The sequence below is a fragment of the Phalacrocorax carbo genome, chromosome 2 (genome assembly GCF_963921805.1).
Source record: "Phalacrocorax carbo chromosome 2, bPhaCar2.1, whole genome shotgun sequence".
NCBI classification, from domain to species: Eukaryota; Metazoa; Chordata; class Aves; order Suliformes; family Phalacrocoracidae; genus Phalacrocorax; species Phalacrocorax carbo.
Genome location: NC_087514.1, coordinates 158,693,545 through 158,711,615, shown reverse-complemented (window position 1 = coordinate 158,711,615; position 18,071 = coordinate 158,693,545). Strand labels below are relative to the sequence as shown.

At 41.0% G+C, this 18,071-nt stretch overlaps 1 protein-coding gene across 6 annotated transcripts in view; it reads left to right on the top strand.

The window, feature by feature from the left end:
• The window catches only part of RBM33 (RNA binding motif protein 33), a 105,865-nt gene extending 87,995 nt beyond the window's left edge, over positions 1 to 17,870 (top strand). For all 6 annotated transcript variants that reach the window (XM_064445034.1, XM_064445037.1, XM_064445036.1 and 3 more), the window contains 2 exons: positions 14,016 to 14,104; positions 14,301 to 17,870. In XM_064445034.1, coding sequence (XP_064301104.1) covers positions 14,016 to 14,104; positions 14,301 to 14,349 — 138 coding nt within the window. In that variant the 3' untranslated portion in view covers positions 14,350 to 17,870. The remainder of the gene's footprint in view (positions 1 to 14,015; positions 14,105 to 14,300) is intronic.
• The last annotated feature ends 201 nt before the right edge of the window (positions 17,871 to 18,071 follow it).

The window sequence follows — 18,071 nt, the reverse complement described above, 5'->3', positions numbered from 1 at the left end:
ACCATCTACTTTTTCAGATGAAAACATGGTCTCCTTTGAAGGATTTTCTTTATCCTTTGTTTTTTTAGAAGGTTCTCTTCAGGAGGGGCCTGTGAGCAAGGTTATAACACAGTCACACTGTGAAGCTTCTGTTCATAAACTGCCTCCTGGAACTGATATATCAGTTAAACTGACTTCAGGAAAACAGGAGGTTTTCAAAGCACTGGAGGGCTTAGGAGCTAGTACATTTGAAAATATCAGTCAGTGAATAATGAAACAGAGATGAGGAGAATTTTTTTCCTTTATTTTTTTTCCAGTTTTGGGTGCTCCCTTTGGCAGGATCAACATTTTCAGACAAATGGAATGCATGAATCAGAGCTATTCTTTGAGACTTCTTTATGAGTGGGATCATCTCTCTGTTGCAAAACACACTGATCTCCTAAAGATGTACACTCTGCCTCACTTCTTCCCAATTTAGTAAATGCAATAATGCTGCATTATTTACGTCGTCAATTCAGAGAGGTTTAATTTGTGTGTGAAAGCAAAAATACTCTCACAAAATACTTCATCCCTTCATGTCTGAAGTACTCTAGGAAATTATTCATATGGTTCCAAAGCATATTTATTCAGTGTTTACTTGCTAAATCTTGCATGAGAATATTGGAAGGAGATTATTAGAAACCCTGTTAGGAAGTACTCACGATTGAGAGAAGTTATTGAGAATGTGCTAAAAAATTTCTTCAGTACTTGCGTGTTTCATAACAGACTCCAGACTTTGGTCTCCCAGTTCAGTGTCACAGACCAATTTAGAAGTGTGTGCTTATAGGAAAAAAGTGATAACTGATTTTCCAGTGGGATTTGATACATCCCTGTGTCCTACAGAACCTGCATTCCTGCAGCAGCAGCAGCTGTACCTTTGGAAACTCTGGTTTCTAAATCATCATCTATTTTTACTTTATCAGAGATCTAGAAGTAGTACTTGAAAGAGATGTTTGAACTTGGCTAAAGGTGCAGAAGGCTCTTGTGCTGATTCTGCACTTGAATTCAAGTCTGACTTGTAGAAGGCTAGAAGTTTCCTGGCTTGTTTGAGAGTGATGTTTCACAAATGTGGATAGTGAGATATACAGGGGAGAGGTGATCCTTTCGTGGGAAGAATATGGGACTGGGACCATCATGTGCAATATTTAGGTCTTTTTGGTTTGTTTTTCTTTCATGGTAGCATGATGTACCACAGAAGTGTTAACACATGAAATGAGGAAGAGGCATCAGTGTTTTAAGTGACTTGTAAGACAGGAACTAAAAATGTTTGAAAGGTCTGTGTTCTCCTTCATCACAGTAATCACATCTGTACAGGTGGTGCTGGATTTTGAAAGAGATCAATATCCCAGAGTGCAAGAGTGGATTTTCTTGTGACTGTAAATTACTGTTTTTAGTAGTGTTTGTGCTTAGCGCTGTACAGAATCCTCTGGAACTGGAAATGGTCAAGAGGCTTGATACTGAAGGGATACTCTACTTGGTTATTTCCTCATTCTTCCTTGAAAGTGCATTTCATAGAAGTGACTTGCCATGAGGAGTGCAGAAGCGAGCCACTGAAGAGAGCAGAGTAGTGAATGGAGGGGTTCCTTGCCAGGATTTGGAGGTTTCATGCATGAGGACAGCATGTGAGAGGCAAGGACAGGTCACGGCCATGACCAGAGCAGAGATCTCGGGTAGTGCCGAGCTCTCATCTTCTAAGATGAAGCATTACAGCTTGATGAACTGAAATAGCAGGGATTTGGGGAGATGGCTATTGTGAGAAAACAGCAAGGTGAGACATTCTAGCTGTTTTTTTGGAAATGAAGCAAGGTGCCCAGGTTTTCAGCTGGTTCAGATGGAGTTCAAGAGGCAGTGAGAAGAGGGAAAGGTGAGTCAGTTGTAGCTGACTCCGTCTTTATGGTATAGAATATCCTGTCTTTAGCTGTTGACTATATTCAGCAAAACTTTCCCTAATGAGCTGAAATCTGAGACCTTGGTTTCTTGAATTTTATTTGTCTGGGGGGTGGGGGAAGGATCTGTGTGTCACTCATGCCTATTTTTTGCAATTACAAAAGAAATTTCAAATCTGAATCGGAACTTAAGGAGTTCTCCTGCCTGGATGGTGTCTTGAAATGACACATTATCTAACCATGCCGATTATCTAACACCCAAATCCCTGGTTTAAAGTAAAATTCCCAAGCTGTAGGACATATGGCTGTAATGGTAAGCAAGCATCTTGCTTCAAAGTGACGTGCAAACGCAGCCAATAAATCTGAACGTTGCCTCTTGTGTGTCAGTTTGTGATGCAGTCAAGACACGAACATGGGAATGGCCGCACTGGGGCATAGCTCCCAGAGGAGGGAGAGGGATACTTCCCAATGATCTCTCTGCTCTTTGGCAGCAAGAATATAGATCGTGAGCACTTGTCCCACCTGGTACAGGAACTCTGCTTAATCTGCACCTTCCGTATTGGTGCATCTGTGGAGCAACTGATCCTGCACCAGCTCCTATTTTCAAATATATAGTTTGGCTCCTGATTTTGTTGCAGTGCGCACATCCTGTATGCGTTAACTCAGGAACAGGATCTTCACTGGCATAACAAAAAGTTTTAATGTATTTATGGAAACAGTCTATAATTTATCCATGGGGTGAATGGGGAGGAAGAGATTACTTTGTTTTTCTGGGTACAAAAGGGTTGTATTTTTATTTTTAGCTTTCTCATGTCAGTATCATTACTGAGGTGCAAGTACCTTGCATAAACCTTGGGAAGTAGAAAACTTACCTCAATTTATGATGTTCAGTGATGGTAGCTTTGCCGTCAGCTTGCATTGAGGTGGTGGTTCTGTGAATCAGGGTTTGGGGGAATAGCTGTGCATGTGTAAGAGAAGATGAAGGAGACTTTTACAGCTGAAGTTGGAAATTCAGCATTTTTCCCTTCCATATCCTAGAAACTGAGAAAATTATCTTTTCCCACATATGAGCTTCAAAATACCCTCTATTGCCTAATCTCTGAAGACTCTTTAATTCTCACCCTTCCTTCATTAAAGCTGCACTTTTATTAATGTAGGAGAAAAAATACCATCAAGATTCTCAAGAGACTGAATAGAAGAAAATCTTCGGGGCTCCAGGAACAACCCCTTAGTCATAGATGCATTTTACCACCTAAATATGATTAAATTAGCAGGAAGAGTACTTCCTTTCAGTATATGGTTTGCTGTCAGACTCTTTCTGGAGAGAGGATAAGCTTTCAGATACAAATAATGTACCTACAGTAAAATCTGAGTGCTGAATCAAAAATATTTACATACTAAAATAAACTTGTGCATTCCAGAGCATTGGAAGTACAGGAGATTTCTGAGCACACCATCAAAATAGAGCCTCCTGGAGACTGCTGGAGCAGTGACATTTAGGACGCATCCATCCAGAAACACTTGCTAAAGTAGATTACTAACAAGTTGCAAAGATCATTAAAAACCCAGCACATTTTTTTGTTGTTCTTGTATCCAAGTTTAATGTTTATACTGTCTAAAGAGGCTTGCATTCAGCTAGTTATTGCTAGTTACTTTTTTTTTTTAAGTGGTGGTAGGTAGAGGGGATCATTTTCCTGATCTCCAGATAACTTGGCTACTGAATGATTATTCTTTGGAAGTGTTCCATCATCATCTTTAATAATATTTTCTTCCATCAAATGGTTGCAAACATAAAACATCAGTGCAAAAATCTCAGTATTGCTTTGTGAAGATTTAAGGTCATAAATTCTGAAGGTGAAAAAAAAAAGGGGGGTAAAAGAAAATCTCTAAAAACTCCACTGTTGTGTATCGGAGGTGATGAGAATGCTGCGATCATGGGTGTGTTTTGACTAGTAGTTTTACAAATGGACATTTTACTCTGATAACGCAGTCCTTTCTTTTCTGATCTCAGAAGGGAAAAACAATTGCCATGTTGATGTGCTTCTCTTCACTTTCTTAGAGTAACAGTGCTACCTAGTGCTCAGTTAGGGTAAAGGCACCTATCTGCACTGACACTGTAATCAAAACAGAAACATTTATTTTTAATTTAAAGGCTTATCAGTGGAAATGATGAGCATGCCCAGAACATGAGTGCTCCTCCAGGACCAGCAGGGCAGTTCTTCACGTGACGCAGCACACGAGGTGCACAGGGCTGGTGTGATGACCTGTGTGGTATTCCTAACTGTAGAAACATTTTCAGCCAAGAGTTTCTGCCAGCTCCATCGAGTGCGGCAGTCCTGCTCTGTCCTTGGGGCTGGGAAAAGACATGAGCAGGTCCATAATGAGCCTGTCCAGTACAGCCCTGCTGTAAAGCAGCATGGGATCTAGAGGCACTTGTCTCAAAGATAGATGATATTTTCTTCTCATCTCATCTTGCACATGGAGCTGGAAAGCTGAGCACTTCTAAAGGCAGATAGTAGGAAGTCAAAGGTGGCAGAGAAGCAGGAACGAGGGACAGAAGGTGGGAGAGATCAGTTGCAACAGCTGAGGATGAAAAAACACATTCTGTCCTAGCCTCTGTGCCTGTTGGTAATGGCTAGGAAGTGTTGCTCTCAGGAAAGATGCTTCAGGTATCAGGAGACTGTGACGATAATAAAAATCTGTCAGCATTTATTGATGGGAGGGAAGAATAGATAGAATCCGATCTTTCTTTTTAGAAAGTGCCTGCCATGCTGCTGTTCGGCTTGTTGCAGAGCAGGTTGGGTCACACACTGGAGATGATGTTGGTTAGGAAAGTTTACACTGTATTTTTGCATAGAACCTTTTATAGTAGCTTCGTGTAGACTGCCACTCCTAGTCCCAAACTCACCAATGAACTGAATGTACAGTCTACTAGGTAATCCATTTACTTCAGAGAAAGAAATTAAGTGAAGGAGGAAACTTGTTTCCCATGTGTCTTCTATAACTGAAATGAGTGCTTGCTCTAGTCTCACTCTTGCCTGCTTGGTTGCCATTTCCCAGTGCTCAGTTATCTGCCTTTTAACTTATCATAGAATCATAGAATCGTTAAGGTTGGAAAAGACCCTTAAGATCATCGAGTCCAACCGCTAACCGATCACTGCCAAGTCCACCACTAAACCATATCCTCAAGCACCACATCTACCCTTCCTTAAATACCTCCAGGGATGGAGACTCAACCACCTCCCTGGGCAGCCTCTTCCAATGCCTGACAGCCCTTTCGGTGAAGAAGTTTTTCCTAACATCCAACCTAAACTTCTTCCTTTCTGTGTAACCTCTGAGAGTTTTGGTGTCAAAGGTGTTTGCTTTCTGCAAGAGATCTCTTACTTACTACGCATGGATGTCATGCCACATGTCTCAAGGCTCTTTGTTTTGCAGTGAAGCTTAACCAGAGATCATTGTGCTGTTATTATCATACAGGTTATTTCAATATTATTTTCCCTGATATTGTAAAATTGTAGATTTAATCACAGAGCGTCTGTAAGGGAGAAATTTGAGTGGAGTGTGGATCTGCAGAGGGAGCGGTCTTTTCATGATACGTATGCTTTAGTCCCTGGTAAGAGTTCAGCTGCAGAAAAAGCCAGAGCTGCTGATTTTTTAAGTTGTTAAGTAATATGTTTTAAAATAGTTTGTAGTCAAGTGCTCAATCAAAAGCATGAATGACCATGAAATACTGGTTTTGTTGCATTTTCCATCAACACAAGACCTGCATCTTCTCACGACAGTGCCTAAGGAAGCAGAAAAAGGAGATAATCAAGATCAATATGAGCTCTATGTTGCCTAAGTCCTTTCCATATAAAATATTTCTCCTCAGTCTAAACCATTTTTTTGTTTGTTTTTAATGCTGGGAATATGTCAAAGTTTAATCTCTGTTCTCCAGAGTCAAATAGGAACATGCCCAGAAGACCTCTGATCTCAGGCTGGTCTTGGGAAGTGCCGTATGGTAGATCTGTGTGCCCAAATCCATAAAGTAATTTGAAATAACCCTGGAAGTTACTGTGTGTATTGTCAATCCTTTACACCTGGGTGGATCTGGGAAGGGGTTTTCATCCTCTGGTGAACATCTGACTAGGTCAACTTAAAGAGAAGATGTGAATGAAGTTGTTTGCTCAGAGCTGTGACATCTGGGAGGATTGTGATATTTCAGTTTCGGAATTTATGATAGAAGGAGATTCTAGTGGAGCATAGTGTGGCAACAGGGAAGTGTCCTGTGGAGGAAACATGAGTGTCCCACCATTAAATGGGAAGTCAGGTGATGCTTGGTAGAACCAGCCTGCCTCCAGATGCAGTGCTGCGTGGCTGGTTGTTCCCTGCCTCCCTGACTGGCCTTTCAAAATCAGTAGGATAAGGAATAATACTAAATTCAGATCAAATGCCTAATAAGGCATGATACTTTGGGAAAGACAGACTCATATTTTCATCCCTGTAATGGAAATCATAAGCCTAAGGATTGCTTTAGTATTATGTGTTCTTTGAAAGTGAGAGAATAGCTGTCATTAGTACTATACGAAGAGCTGTCTGATGCTCTTAGCTTCTTTGTGATACTACCTCAGGTCTAAAGCCAACACACTGAATTACCTTTTCAGAAGTGTGGATTGGGTTTGCATGGCAAGGTTTAGGTAGCGGGGGGCTTACAGGGGAGGCTTCTGTCATAAGCTGCTAGAAGCTTCCCCCATGTCTGATAGAGCCAACGTGAGCTGGCTTCGAGAAGGACCCACCACTGGCCAAGGCCGAGCCCATCAGTGACAGTGGTAGCGCCTCTGGGATGATGTATTTAAGAAGGGGAGAAAAAACACCTGCACAGCAGTAGCCGGATAGAGGAGTGAGAATATGTGAGAAGAACAACCCTGCAGACCCCAAGGTCAGTGAAGAAGGAGGGGAGGATGCTCCAGGCAGAGATTCCCCTGCAGCCCATGGGGGTTAGCGGTGGAGCAGAGGTTCCCCTGCAGCCCATGGGGGACCCCACACCAGAGCATGTGGATGCCTGAAGGAGGCTGTGAGCCCATGGGAAGCCCACGCTGGAGCAGGCTCCAGGCAGGACCTGTGGCCCCATGGAGAGAGGAGCCCACGCTGGAGCAGGTTTGCTGTCAGGGCTTGTGACCCCGTGGGGGACCCACGCTGGAGCAGCCTGTTCCTGAAGGACTGCAGCCCATGGAAAGGACTCATGTTGGAGAAGTTGATGGAAGACTGTCTGGAGCAGGGGGGGAGAGTGAGGAGGGAGGAGTGGCAGAGACAACATGTGATGAACTGACCGCAACCCCCATTCCCTGTCCCTCTGTGCCGCTGGGCGGGAGGAGGTAGAGAATTTAAGAGTAAAGCTGAGCCTGGGAAGAAGGGAGGCGTGGCAGGAAGGTGTTTTTTAGGATTTGGGTTTATTTCTCATTGTCCTGATCTGACTTGATTGGTAATAAGTAAATTCCCCCGAGTCGAGTCGGTTTTGCCCCTGATGGCAACTGGTGAGTGATCTCTCCCTGTCCTTATCTCAACCTATAAGCTTTTTATTATATTTTTTTCTCCCATCCAGCTGAGGAGGGGAGTGATAGAGTGGCTTTGGTGGGCACCTGGCATCCAGCCAGGGTCAACCCGCCACAAAATGCCATTCATCTGTGGTGCTCACTCTATCTGAACATTATGGAAAGTAATATTTAATAGAGATTTGAACATGTCTGTCTCAAAGTAACATAGTTATGCATGTAGTAGGACATTAAACCAGAAAACATCTAGATTTTGTAAGAAAAAAGCAACTTACCATCAATACTATGCAAGACATTAGTGTTGTGGCACTTGGTTATCAGCCGTAGCACTTGCTGTTAGGGACCTGAGCCTGCAAGAGGTCACTGGCACAGTCCCCTGTAGCAATCCTTGTGGTATTTTTGGAAATGTGTTGCAGGAGGGCTAGCACTTCTCACGAAGGACTGATAATTTTGCAGAGACTTGCTGTAGGTCCATTTGGCTTTGTTGGTTCAAATGACGGACAAAACCTTTTCCGAGCAAACTAGAATTTTCTAAAACTTGCCCATATTAAACATTGCCAAGCAGAAGTATTTTCTTCTGTATTAAAAATTATGCTTCCTACCGGTTGTCACACACTGAGGGCTTTTCTTTTCCCTCTCAGATCTGTGTTTTTTTCTTCGCCTTACTTTGGCAGTGATCTTTCCAGCTTCTTGCTGTTACAGTTAACTCTTGCTTCAGAGCTTCTCGTATGGTGATTTGTAGGAGCGACATCCTTAATTTCATGCTTCAGATGGAAGTTTTAGCAGCCATTGAGGTCTATAGTCCAAAAATAAGGCTTAACTACTTCCTTTAAAATCATGTAGTTTCTGTTCATTACATTAGATATGAACTAGAAAACTCCTTGTTCCTGAACATGTGGTAATTTCAAATATTTGTCATTAACTTCAAAAGTAAACAAGGTCAATAGATCATGTACAAATACTAGATTAGTTGATTTAGTTATATAGAGAATCATGCAAAAGCAGCTTTTGTTCAGTGGAACTTCTGTTCAACTTGTTATAACATCTTCTCCAGAAGTAGTTAGGCAGTATGAAAAGAAATTACAGAAGTTTAAATCTCTCATGATGTACAGTATTGTGTTGGAAATACAAGTTAGATATATTGTGCGGAAACAAAAATAATACTGAAAACATCACAGGTGAGCATCTGTTTTTGTGCAAGCTCTATGATAGCTAATGCAATACTTCAGGTTTTACTTTAAAAATGAAAGATGAATGCTTGCACATGTATGGGTTTTTACATCAAGGAAATACATTAGACAGTGGTACCAATAATTTTGGAAGCTTATTAGAGCATTTGTTACAAGTAAGCTGGCTAATACAGTGGATAGTCTGATTGGTGAAAGAGTGTGATTAAAAATAATAGCTTTCTAGGAGGTTATTTCAAGATCACCTTGTGCGAGCACTCAAACTATCTGGGAATGTTTTGGATGCTAGAAATACTGAATGTTATCACTGCACAAAATGGCAGCCAAATTATTCAAAAAAGGTGAAAAATGTAAGTGTTAAACTAGCAAGGTAAAATGATTAAGATATGCTAAATTAATTAATTTTGTATGTATTTTCCCAGCACACTTATTTGGAATCAACAAAAGCAGAAGCTGGTGAAGTAAGTCTTTAAGATAGTGTCTTGAACAACATTTTGAGCTAATAAGATTCCACAGCCTACACACAAAAAATTATTTTCTTCAGATCATAGCTGTTAACATCACCTAAATGCAGAATCTGCATATTGCACTGAATTCAAAGAGATAGAGGTGATCCAGTAGGATGAGTATGCAGTCATTTTACTTCAGTTTTCCACTGATGCAGAACGCTAGTTTGTATGCCCAGCCAGTAACCTATCTGTTGAGGGTGGAATAGCAGCAGCTCAGGACCCACACACTCTGACAAAATCATACCTCCTTGTTCTGTGCCTGACAATCAATGTTGTTAAGCATAAAACTCAGGGTTTAAGTAGTAATGCAAGTGAGTAGGTGGTGTCCCAAAATCAGAACATGAATTTTCAAGAGATCTTCGTTAGCAGAATGAACAATATTCGTTCTTGCAAGACACGATAGATCAGAATTTGTTTGAAAAGACTATACAGATCACAGAATCACAGAATGGTGAGGGTTGGAAGGGACCTCTGGAGATCATCTTGTCCAGCCCCCCTGCTTGAGCAGGCACACCCAGAGCAGGGGGCACAGGGACGCGTCCAGGCAGGGTTTGAATGTTTCCAGGGAAGGGACTCCACAGCCTCCCTGGGCAGCCTGTGCCCCTGCTCTGGCACCCGCACAGGAAAGAAGTGTTTTCTCATATTGAGGTGGACCTTCCTGTGTTCCAGCTTGTGCCCATTGCACCTTGGCCTGTCATTGGGGACTATTGAAAAGAGCCTGGTCCCATCATCCTGACATCCACCCTTCAGATATTTATAGGCATTGATGAAATCCCCCCTCAGTCTTCTCTTCTCCAGGCTGAACAAACCCAGGTCTCTCAGCCTTTCCTCATAAGGGAGATGCTCCAGTCCCCTGATCATCTTGGTAGCTCTCCGCTGGACTTGCTCAAGCAGTTCCACATCCTTCTTAAACTGGTGGGCCCAAAACTGGACACAGGACTCCAAATGTGGCCTCACTAGGGCAGAGCAGAGGGGGATGATAACCTCTCTCGACCTGCTGGCCACACTCCTTTTAATGCACCCCAGGACACCGCTGGCCCCCTTGGCCACAAGGGCACGTTGCTGGCTCAGGGTCACCTCGCTGCCCACCAGCACTGCCAGGTCCTTCTCAACAGAGCCACTTTCCAGCAGGTCACCCCCAGCCTGTGCTGGTGAATGGGGTTGTTCCTCCCCAGAGGCAGGACCTTGCACGTGCTCTTGTTGAATTTCATGAGGTTCCCCTCGGCCCAGCTCTCCAGCCTGTCCAGGCCTTGCTGGATGGCAGCACGGCCTTCTGGTGTATCAGCCGCTCCTCCCAGCTTGGTATCGTCACCGAACTTGCTGAGGGCACACTCTGTCCCTTCATCCAGGTAATTGATGAAGACGTTGAACAGGACTGGACCCAGCATTTATGTTAAGATATTAAAAATCTTTGTCAGCAAAGATTTATGGTGGTCATATCAACAAAATCACTTAGCGTAGTGATTGTCTTTTGTTCTTGTTAAAGCAAAACCAGATTTATTTTATACCTAAATAGGGTGTGTGTACTTAATATACCTAAACAAACATGATGTGATTCTGCATCATTTTCACTACCATAGTTTGAGCACAGTGGAGGCTGAGAATTTGTTTGAATTAAAATTTTTGGACAGTTTCCAACTGGAGAAGTGTCCTTTGTGTAGTGTTAGTTTACCCTTTCGTTTTGCAGTCCTCAACTCTCTCTTGTTAAAGCATAGGCATGTGTAACTGCAGTGGTTGAGAAGATCCTGATGCTAGAAGTTACTGCCTCAGCCCTGGGCTGTGTGATGGGTGGTGTTCGGGCAGTTCAGCAAAGGATCAGTTAGGTTGGCTTTTTGTTTCCACAGTTGTCTGTATTGACAAGTGAACTTAAATCTGATAAAGATGCTTTCCAGTAGACTTAACCAAGAATTGATGCCTTGTTGCCAAAGCAATTATTAAAATGTATTTAGTGTTTTGCTTTTTTTTTTTCTGTTGGAAAATAAGGCAGTAATACAATGTAAGAACAGGCTGTGACATAATATCCAAACTAGTCAGTCAATAACTTTATTAATTCATCTGAAAGTATAAGTTGTCTATGATAAGATTTAGATATTTTGCCTAATTTCGCTAATGTCTGCACTCTACGAGAATTCTTCCTCTAGTCAATTTTTTAATAGGCTAATTACCAAGCAGCTGCTTAATAATTTATCATTATTGTGTATAAACTACAAAATCACACTTTGCTTTTGTGCATCTCAAGAATATTACTACAATAATAGCTCAATCATTGTGGAAAAAGTTACACAGCTCCTCGTCTTCAGTTGAGCACAACAGGGGACTGGAGCATAAAGCATTGTGAGACTCTCCTGTGGTAGCTGAGCGAGATCTGACGTTGTTGGGAGGATAGGTTGTCCGCAGGAGGGCTAGTGGTGGTTCAGGAGGGGAGAGAAGCAGGTGATAGCAGGATGTGCAGGGTACAGCCGAAGGGATGTGCCTTCACATTTTCGAGCTCCTTTTGTCCCACTGTTCTCTGAAATATTGATCCTTTCAGTGATTCAAACAGGTTTTTCTCATACTAAAAGTTTCAAGTTCTTTGAAAGGAACAAGAGCCAGATTTACTTCTCTTCACTTTTTTTTTTTTTTTAATTGAAGTTCAGGATTTTTTTTAACTCTTACAAGTCTCTTGTTTCTAAATCTCATTATTTAATGGCTGTGATTAATTCTTAGTCTTCAAAAGTTAGTCCTTAGTGCTAGGACTTACTTAGTCTTTAGTACTTTTCTAGCCAGAAAAGTGGCGTCAAGAGAATGCGTATTAGATACAGTTCTATAAATCGTAGACATCAGTCAAGGAGGAGAATACAAACTTCAACACCTCCTTCACCCGCTCCAGCAGATAATCTCCAGAACTGAGCTTTGTCCAAGGTCTTTCATTGGTGCTTTGTGCAGCATGACCATATTCTCCTGTTGGTAAAATGTACTTAACCTTGTCAAGAGCTTTCTGATTAAAAAACAAAATAATCTGCCAAGTGTTGTTTTTTTAAAGACAAATCCCATTCCTACAAGCTCAGAAACTAAGAAGTTGCAGTGACTTAGCTAAACCTTTCCCTCGTAGCGGCTTTCCAAAAACTATATAGTGCAGATAACCCACTGAGGCTTATCAAGTTTGCTGAATCCTTCAACTTTTCCTCAGCTTTCACTTTGAAACCACAGGAGTGATGGAAGTATTAAACTTTGGTGATTTTCCTGGCAAGAGGGAAGTTTCCTGTCAATTACAAGAAGGTGCAAGGTAGCTACCACCAAAACTAATGATTTCAAAATCACGGATGGATAAGTTACAGAAGGAGCCTAGAGCTGAACTGTCAGGCTTAGAAATGAAGAAGTATGACTATCGGGTACCATGGCTCCATGATAAGCATCTTATCAACAAAAGTCTTACCTGTTCAAAAAATATGTAAGTAGGTACTTTTAATAGCAAATTTCATCTAGGCATTTGACATATTTCTCGAAATGCTGCATTAGATTGAATGAACAGGGAACACATTCATTGAATTAAATTCTTTTACTGAGAGATCTCAAAGTATGGCACCCTTAAAGTGTATCGATGAGTGGAGTTGTACATAGTTTCCCAAGGAACAGTTGTTTGTGTAAAGATATGTGGTACCTTTTTCAATAATGCAGATGATGATACAGAGTTTTTGCAGGTGAAATTTAAAATCCTGGAGACTGACCATCAGTGTGCTGGAATCATCCAAATGGGGGGGGTGCTGTTGAGTCCCAGGTGAGGTGCAGGAGCAGAGAATTATGTTTTTACATAACCACCAGGACGTTATAATGAAACGTAGAAGTTTTAAGGCTCCTATATATTTGTGTATGTGTACATATATATGTACATATAGATATAAAGCTCAGTACAAAATTGGATTGGCTTTATGTAGAAGCTTATGCACAGAAAAGAGATGATAGGAGTTTTTAAATTCTGCATCCAAAGCCATAAGAACAGTTGGAAACTGGATGCTGAATCAGAACAACTCTGCCTTGAATGTGCTGCAGGGTAGGCCGTTAAACATCCAAAACGTGCTGTGAGATACTGGAATCATAGGACCACTCTCCATGATCATCTAGGCATTGCCTGGACTTTTTCTGCTGCAACAGGGAGCAAGGACATGAGTTCTCCAAAGCCCTGGCTGAGGCACGCTATAGTTTTGGAGACCTCAATACTACACAGGTTGTTGGGGTTTTTTTGATAATTACAGCATTGTGAAATGCTGCTCTCATGGTGTGGGAAGCATGTATCCCATGGACTTGTCTGGGTAGATGTGTGTTGCATGGTTTCCCATTACTGGGAGGACTTGGAAGTGGTGACCTAAGCCATTATGAAATGGGGTCATGTGGTTGTTAGTGTCTGTCGAAAGCGAGCCGCCTGTTTTTGTTAAAATAGCGTGAGGATATACAGTCTAGAGATCAAAACCTAACTCTTTTTTTCCCTGTTTCTGTCCTGTTTAACCTGTGGAAAGCCCTGATCCCTTAATGTACATCAGGTGAATGACTCCCAGGCACTTGTGTGTGAAGTTGAGCTCTGCCCAGTTGAATGTTTCTCATTCAGTTGGTGGGAGTTTGGCTGCAGGGTTTGGTTCATCTGTATGGATTGAATTGAAGAGCTGTTGCTTTTGCTTAACCCATGATGGTCTGGATTTTCCAGTTAGTACAGTTGCTTAATGAACCAGCTCAAACACCTTGAGCTGGGTCCCTGACTGCGATCTCAAAGGTCTCTTTCCATTCTCCAGATACTAATAAGTGTTTCTGAGAAAAGAAATATGACAAAATTTCAATGGGTTTGATGTAAAATTATTTTAAAGGGACCGTTAAGTGAATCTAAAAATATGTTTTGGTTTTTTGTCTCTGCAGAGTTTACAGATGCTTCCTCAACAACGGAAAGCCATAGCAAAATTTAAGGAGCCAGCACATGCTTTAGCGTTTCAACAGAAATTCCACAGGTAAATAATTAAGCGCTGCTGCTGCCTCGGTTCCTCCCTTCCCTTCAAAAGATTAAACCAGTCTCATCTGCTCAATATTTCTGTTAAGCCAATCAAGCATCTGTTCACTAGTGACCTTCATAGAACCTCCTTGTCTGTTCCCCATGCCTAGAATCAGTCTGAGTACCAGGTTTAAACTTCTTTTAACTTTTAACAGGCACATGATAGATCTGTCCCACATCAATGTGGCACTGATAGTTGAGTGATGTCTGCTGAGAGAAACCCTGACACTAACAGAAGCGTACTGTGGAGCTACACAAGATGCAGTGGCAAAACCATCGGTCTGTGAAACCTTTCAGCTTAGTCTTTAATTGCTGTGTTGAGCTACAGAAAGCAGCAAGATGTCCTCCAGAAGAGCTGAACTTGAGAGGATCTGCAAAGGTGGAATTTCTGTTCAGTTTGTTCACGTTCTCTTGCAACCACGTGGAACTACAGATTTTTTTCAAAATGCTTTCAATGCATGTAGACACTGTTCTTCAGGATCCTACTGTGTGACCGCAGTGACTTGAGAGAGAACGTTTACATCGAAAGATTTAAAAACTTTCTTCATAGCAAAGAATATTTGATAATGGTTGCTCTTATCTTCAGTGCGAGGTATTGGAATGAAAACTCACTTTTCTAAACAAAACACGTTAGTTACATTGTATATCTGGGAGCACAGAAGGTATTCTTGCATAGATTTAAATGTGGTCTACTTCACGGAATAGCAGTACGCTGAGAAGCTTTGGAGGTGACACTGGAAAATTGTAGTTTCAATCTTTGTAAATAAGTGAAGTCTGTCTTTGCATATTTTTTTTTATTCCAACATTAGACTTCCATCTTCTCCTTCCAGCTCCACTTATTTCATAAAACCCGGGGTAGGAATAACATCGCTGTATTTTCCCTTGGTTTTTAAAAACAAGGATCTTTGCCCTTCAGTAGCATCGTGGGTAGTGAACTCTGAGTTGTAACTAGGTTGTTTTAAATGATGTTGCCAGATACAAGGAAAAAGAAATATTTGGTGGCTCACTTCAGAAATGTTACACAGGAAGAGTGGCACATTCCTAACAGTTCTCTTGGGGTAGCGTTTCATGATTGCCTTATGCTTTATTTTGATTAGTTTTTTTCTTTGAGATTTATTTTGTGACTAATGCTGAACCATAAGAAACCCGTAACCAAAAGGACTTGGTTTGTGTTGTTCCCGATAAATACAGGACTGTAAGGACATTGTGAATCTGCTGGTGAATGTGGCAGTTCCGAAAAATTACCTGCAAACCTTAAGGAGCTTATATTTCATTAAAGTAAATTCCGTAATATTTCCTTTTGGTTAGAACCATCTAGATGGTGTTGCCAAAGGAACAATTTTTTTCAGTTACTTCTGAATAAACTTATTAAAATGTCATCTTTATATTGGATTCCAGTTTTTATGAACATTTCCTTAATTTTTAGACTGTGAGCTTTTGCTTCACCACTTCTTTCAGGAGTACTCTTAAGCACTCCACCTACGTTTGAATGGGGGGACTTACAGAAACCTTATAGGTTTGTTGCCTGAGTGACCGCAGAAGAACACTATTGGTATGTAATGCAGCAGCTGTGAATGGGGTCCAAAATAGGCATGCCAAGCGTGGAAGGATGAACTAAGCAAGCTTATAGTAGCATAGATGTGTGGTTTTTTGGGTTGGTTTTTGGTTTTGGGGGGTTTTTTGGAAGATTTAGTGGTAACCAAGTCACAAAGACCTAATTGGCTTTCTTACAGTTTTGGTCCAGATTTTCAATTAAGTAGAAGTTATTATAAATAATGATTGAATAATAAATAGTGTCAAAAGTTTTCTAGATAAAACAGCTCTTTGTTCATTGAAATAGTAGACAATAATGTGGTACTTTGGAAATATTGCACTGGGGGAGAAGCAATTTAAAGAATACTCTAAGCCCATTTACAGCTTAGTGATGAGACGCAGTAACATCATGAGAATTTTTGCGTGGAAGTGAGTTTTACACCCGTCTGTGTAGTTCCCCATTTATGCATTTTGCTTAATAACATCCAGCACAATTGCTGTACATAAAGTGCGGTTAGTGCTTCAGGTAGACCCAAGCCCAGGACAGAGGATGAGCCGCAGGTAGGAAGTGCCCAGTGGGAGCCAACCCTGAAGACTCGCGCGAGCTGATCGCGGTGACTGGCTCTGCCACGTGCTGGTTAACCCCTCACACCGTGAGCAGCGGGACCCCTATGCTGCCTCCTCAGGTTATGGCATTTTTATTTTTAAGAAAGAAATGCTTATCTTTAAAACAAGTCATTAAACAGTTATTTACCCCACTGTTAGGGAGCAGCTCCTCTGTAACGAGAAGGATGGGAAGGCATCTCGGAGTGGAGCGATAATAGTGCGTGTCTGGAAATCTGGGTTAGATGCAAATGCCAGACAGGCCAGCAGCTGAGTTCAGCAGTAGGAACATCTGCAGTTGATCAGCTGTCCTGTCAGAAGCAAACATTATTGGGGTTAGAGGGTTTCTTGGAGCCTAAGAATATGGGTTTGATTCAAAAGTCAAAGAAGTTTGTAGAAATGCTCCTGCTTTGGGTTTTGAATCCATCCCAAAGAGGCTGAGGTTCGGCCAACTTAAGTTTTAACAATTTTTATTTAAAAAAAACTTTTTTTGAGACAAATGTGTGGCTTTGGAATAAAGACATGAAATCGCCTCAGATCTATTTAAATGTAGGAGGCAACGTAAGCAATGCCTGTTTAATGACTAGATGCATCCTCTTTAAAAGCGGTTGCAGTAGACTATTGCTTGTGCATAGACAGAGTACGGGCGGATCGCTGATGGTGATTTTAGCTGCTTATTGCAGTACCTGGCTATCACTGTGTGTAAACTTACTATATGTATGTATGTCTATATGCATTTTATTATAGACATACATACATAATCACACCCTGTGTTGTCACCATCTCTCTCTAATATCGTAAAAAACTCAGTAGCAAAAGTAGCAATTAGGTGAGTCATTTCCTAAAATGTTTGTGTTTTGTAAGTTCTCAAATCCTAACTTAAAAGTGGATCTCATGGCAATTACCAGTTTGGACGATACAGCTCTTTTAGATCCGTTTGTTGTCTCCTCCCCAAAAAACCTAAAGGAATTAGAGGTAAAGCTAGGCGGTCGTGTCCTTGCCATGTTCTCTTTCAGCACGTAGTTAAATCTGAGCATCAAGTTAATTTTCTTGGAAGATCTGTTGCAACCATTATCTTGTTCTTTCTTTGTCATGCATTCAAAATACGAAGCAAAATGCGAGAGAAAAAAAAAGCATTTAATGTAGTATGTAAATATTGACCTTTTAAAATTAAAATGTTATTCAAAGTGCTTTACAGTCAACCACATCTTAGCTATTTGTTAGTTTTTTTGTGTTGTCTTATCTAAGTTTAATGGATACAGTTCCATAAATGTTGATGTGTTTTTGTGTATATCTTCAAATTTTTATAAAGATGCTAGTAAGTCAATACATATATCCTGATCTGTGTATTATTTGTTCACAGTTTTTATTAGCGTAATTTTATAATGATTTTCATAGGAAACTCCAGTAGGTGATTATATGGAGCCAACTTTTTTTTTTCAAATTAGTTTGTTTTCATCTGATGAATTCACTTTATAACAAATCATATTTTGCCTTGACTAAAAGATTGGATTGGCCATATGATCTGTCATATTTTAGTAGAATGTTCTACTTTTTTTAATTTAAAAAAATAAATCTTTGTCCTTTAACTTTTATGGGGAAATACAGCGCACTGTCAGACCAAGGGATGGGGTTTCTAGGTTTGTTCCGTTGTGCTGTACAAGTACAAATTAGGTCTGTCGTGTAATATTGTTCTCAAAAGTTTGGGATATTTTGGTTTTACACGTAATTCAGGTTGGTCGTGTAACGCATTGGTTCATCACAATGTTAGCAACTGATGTGGCACATAT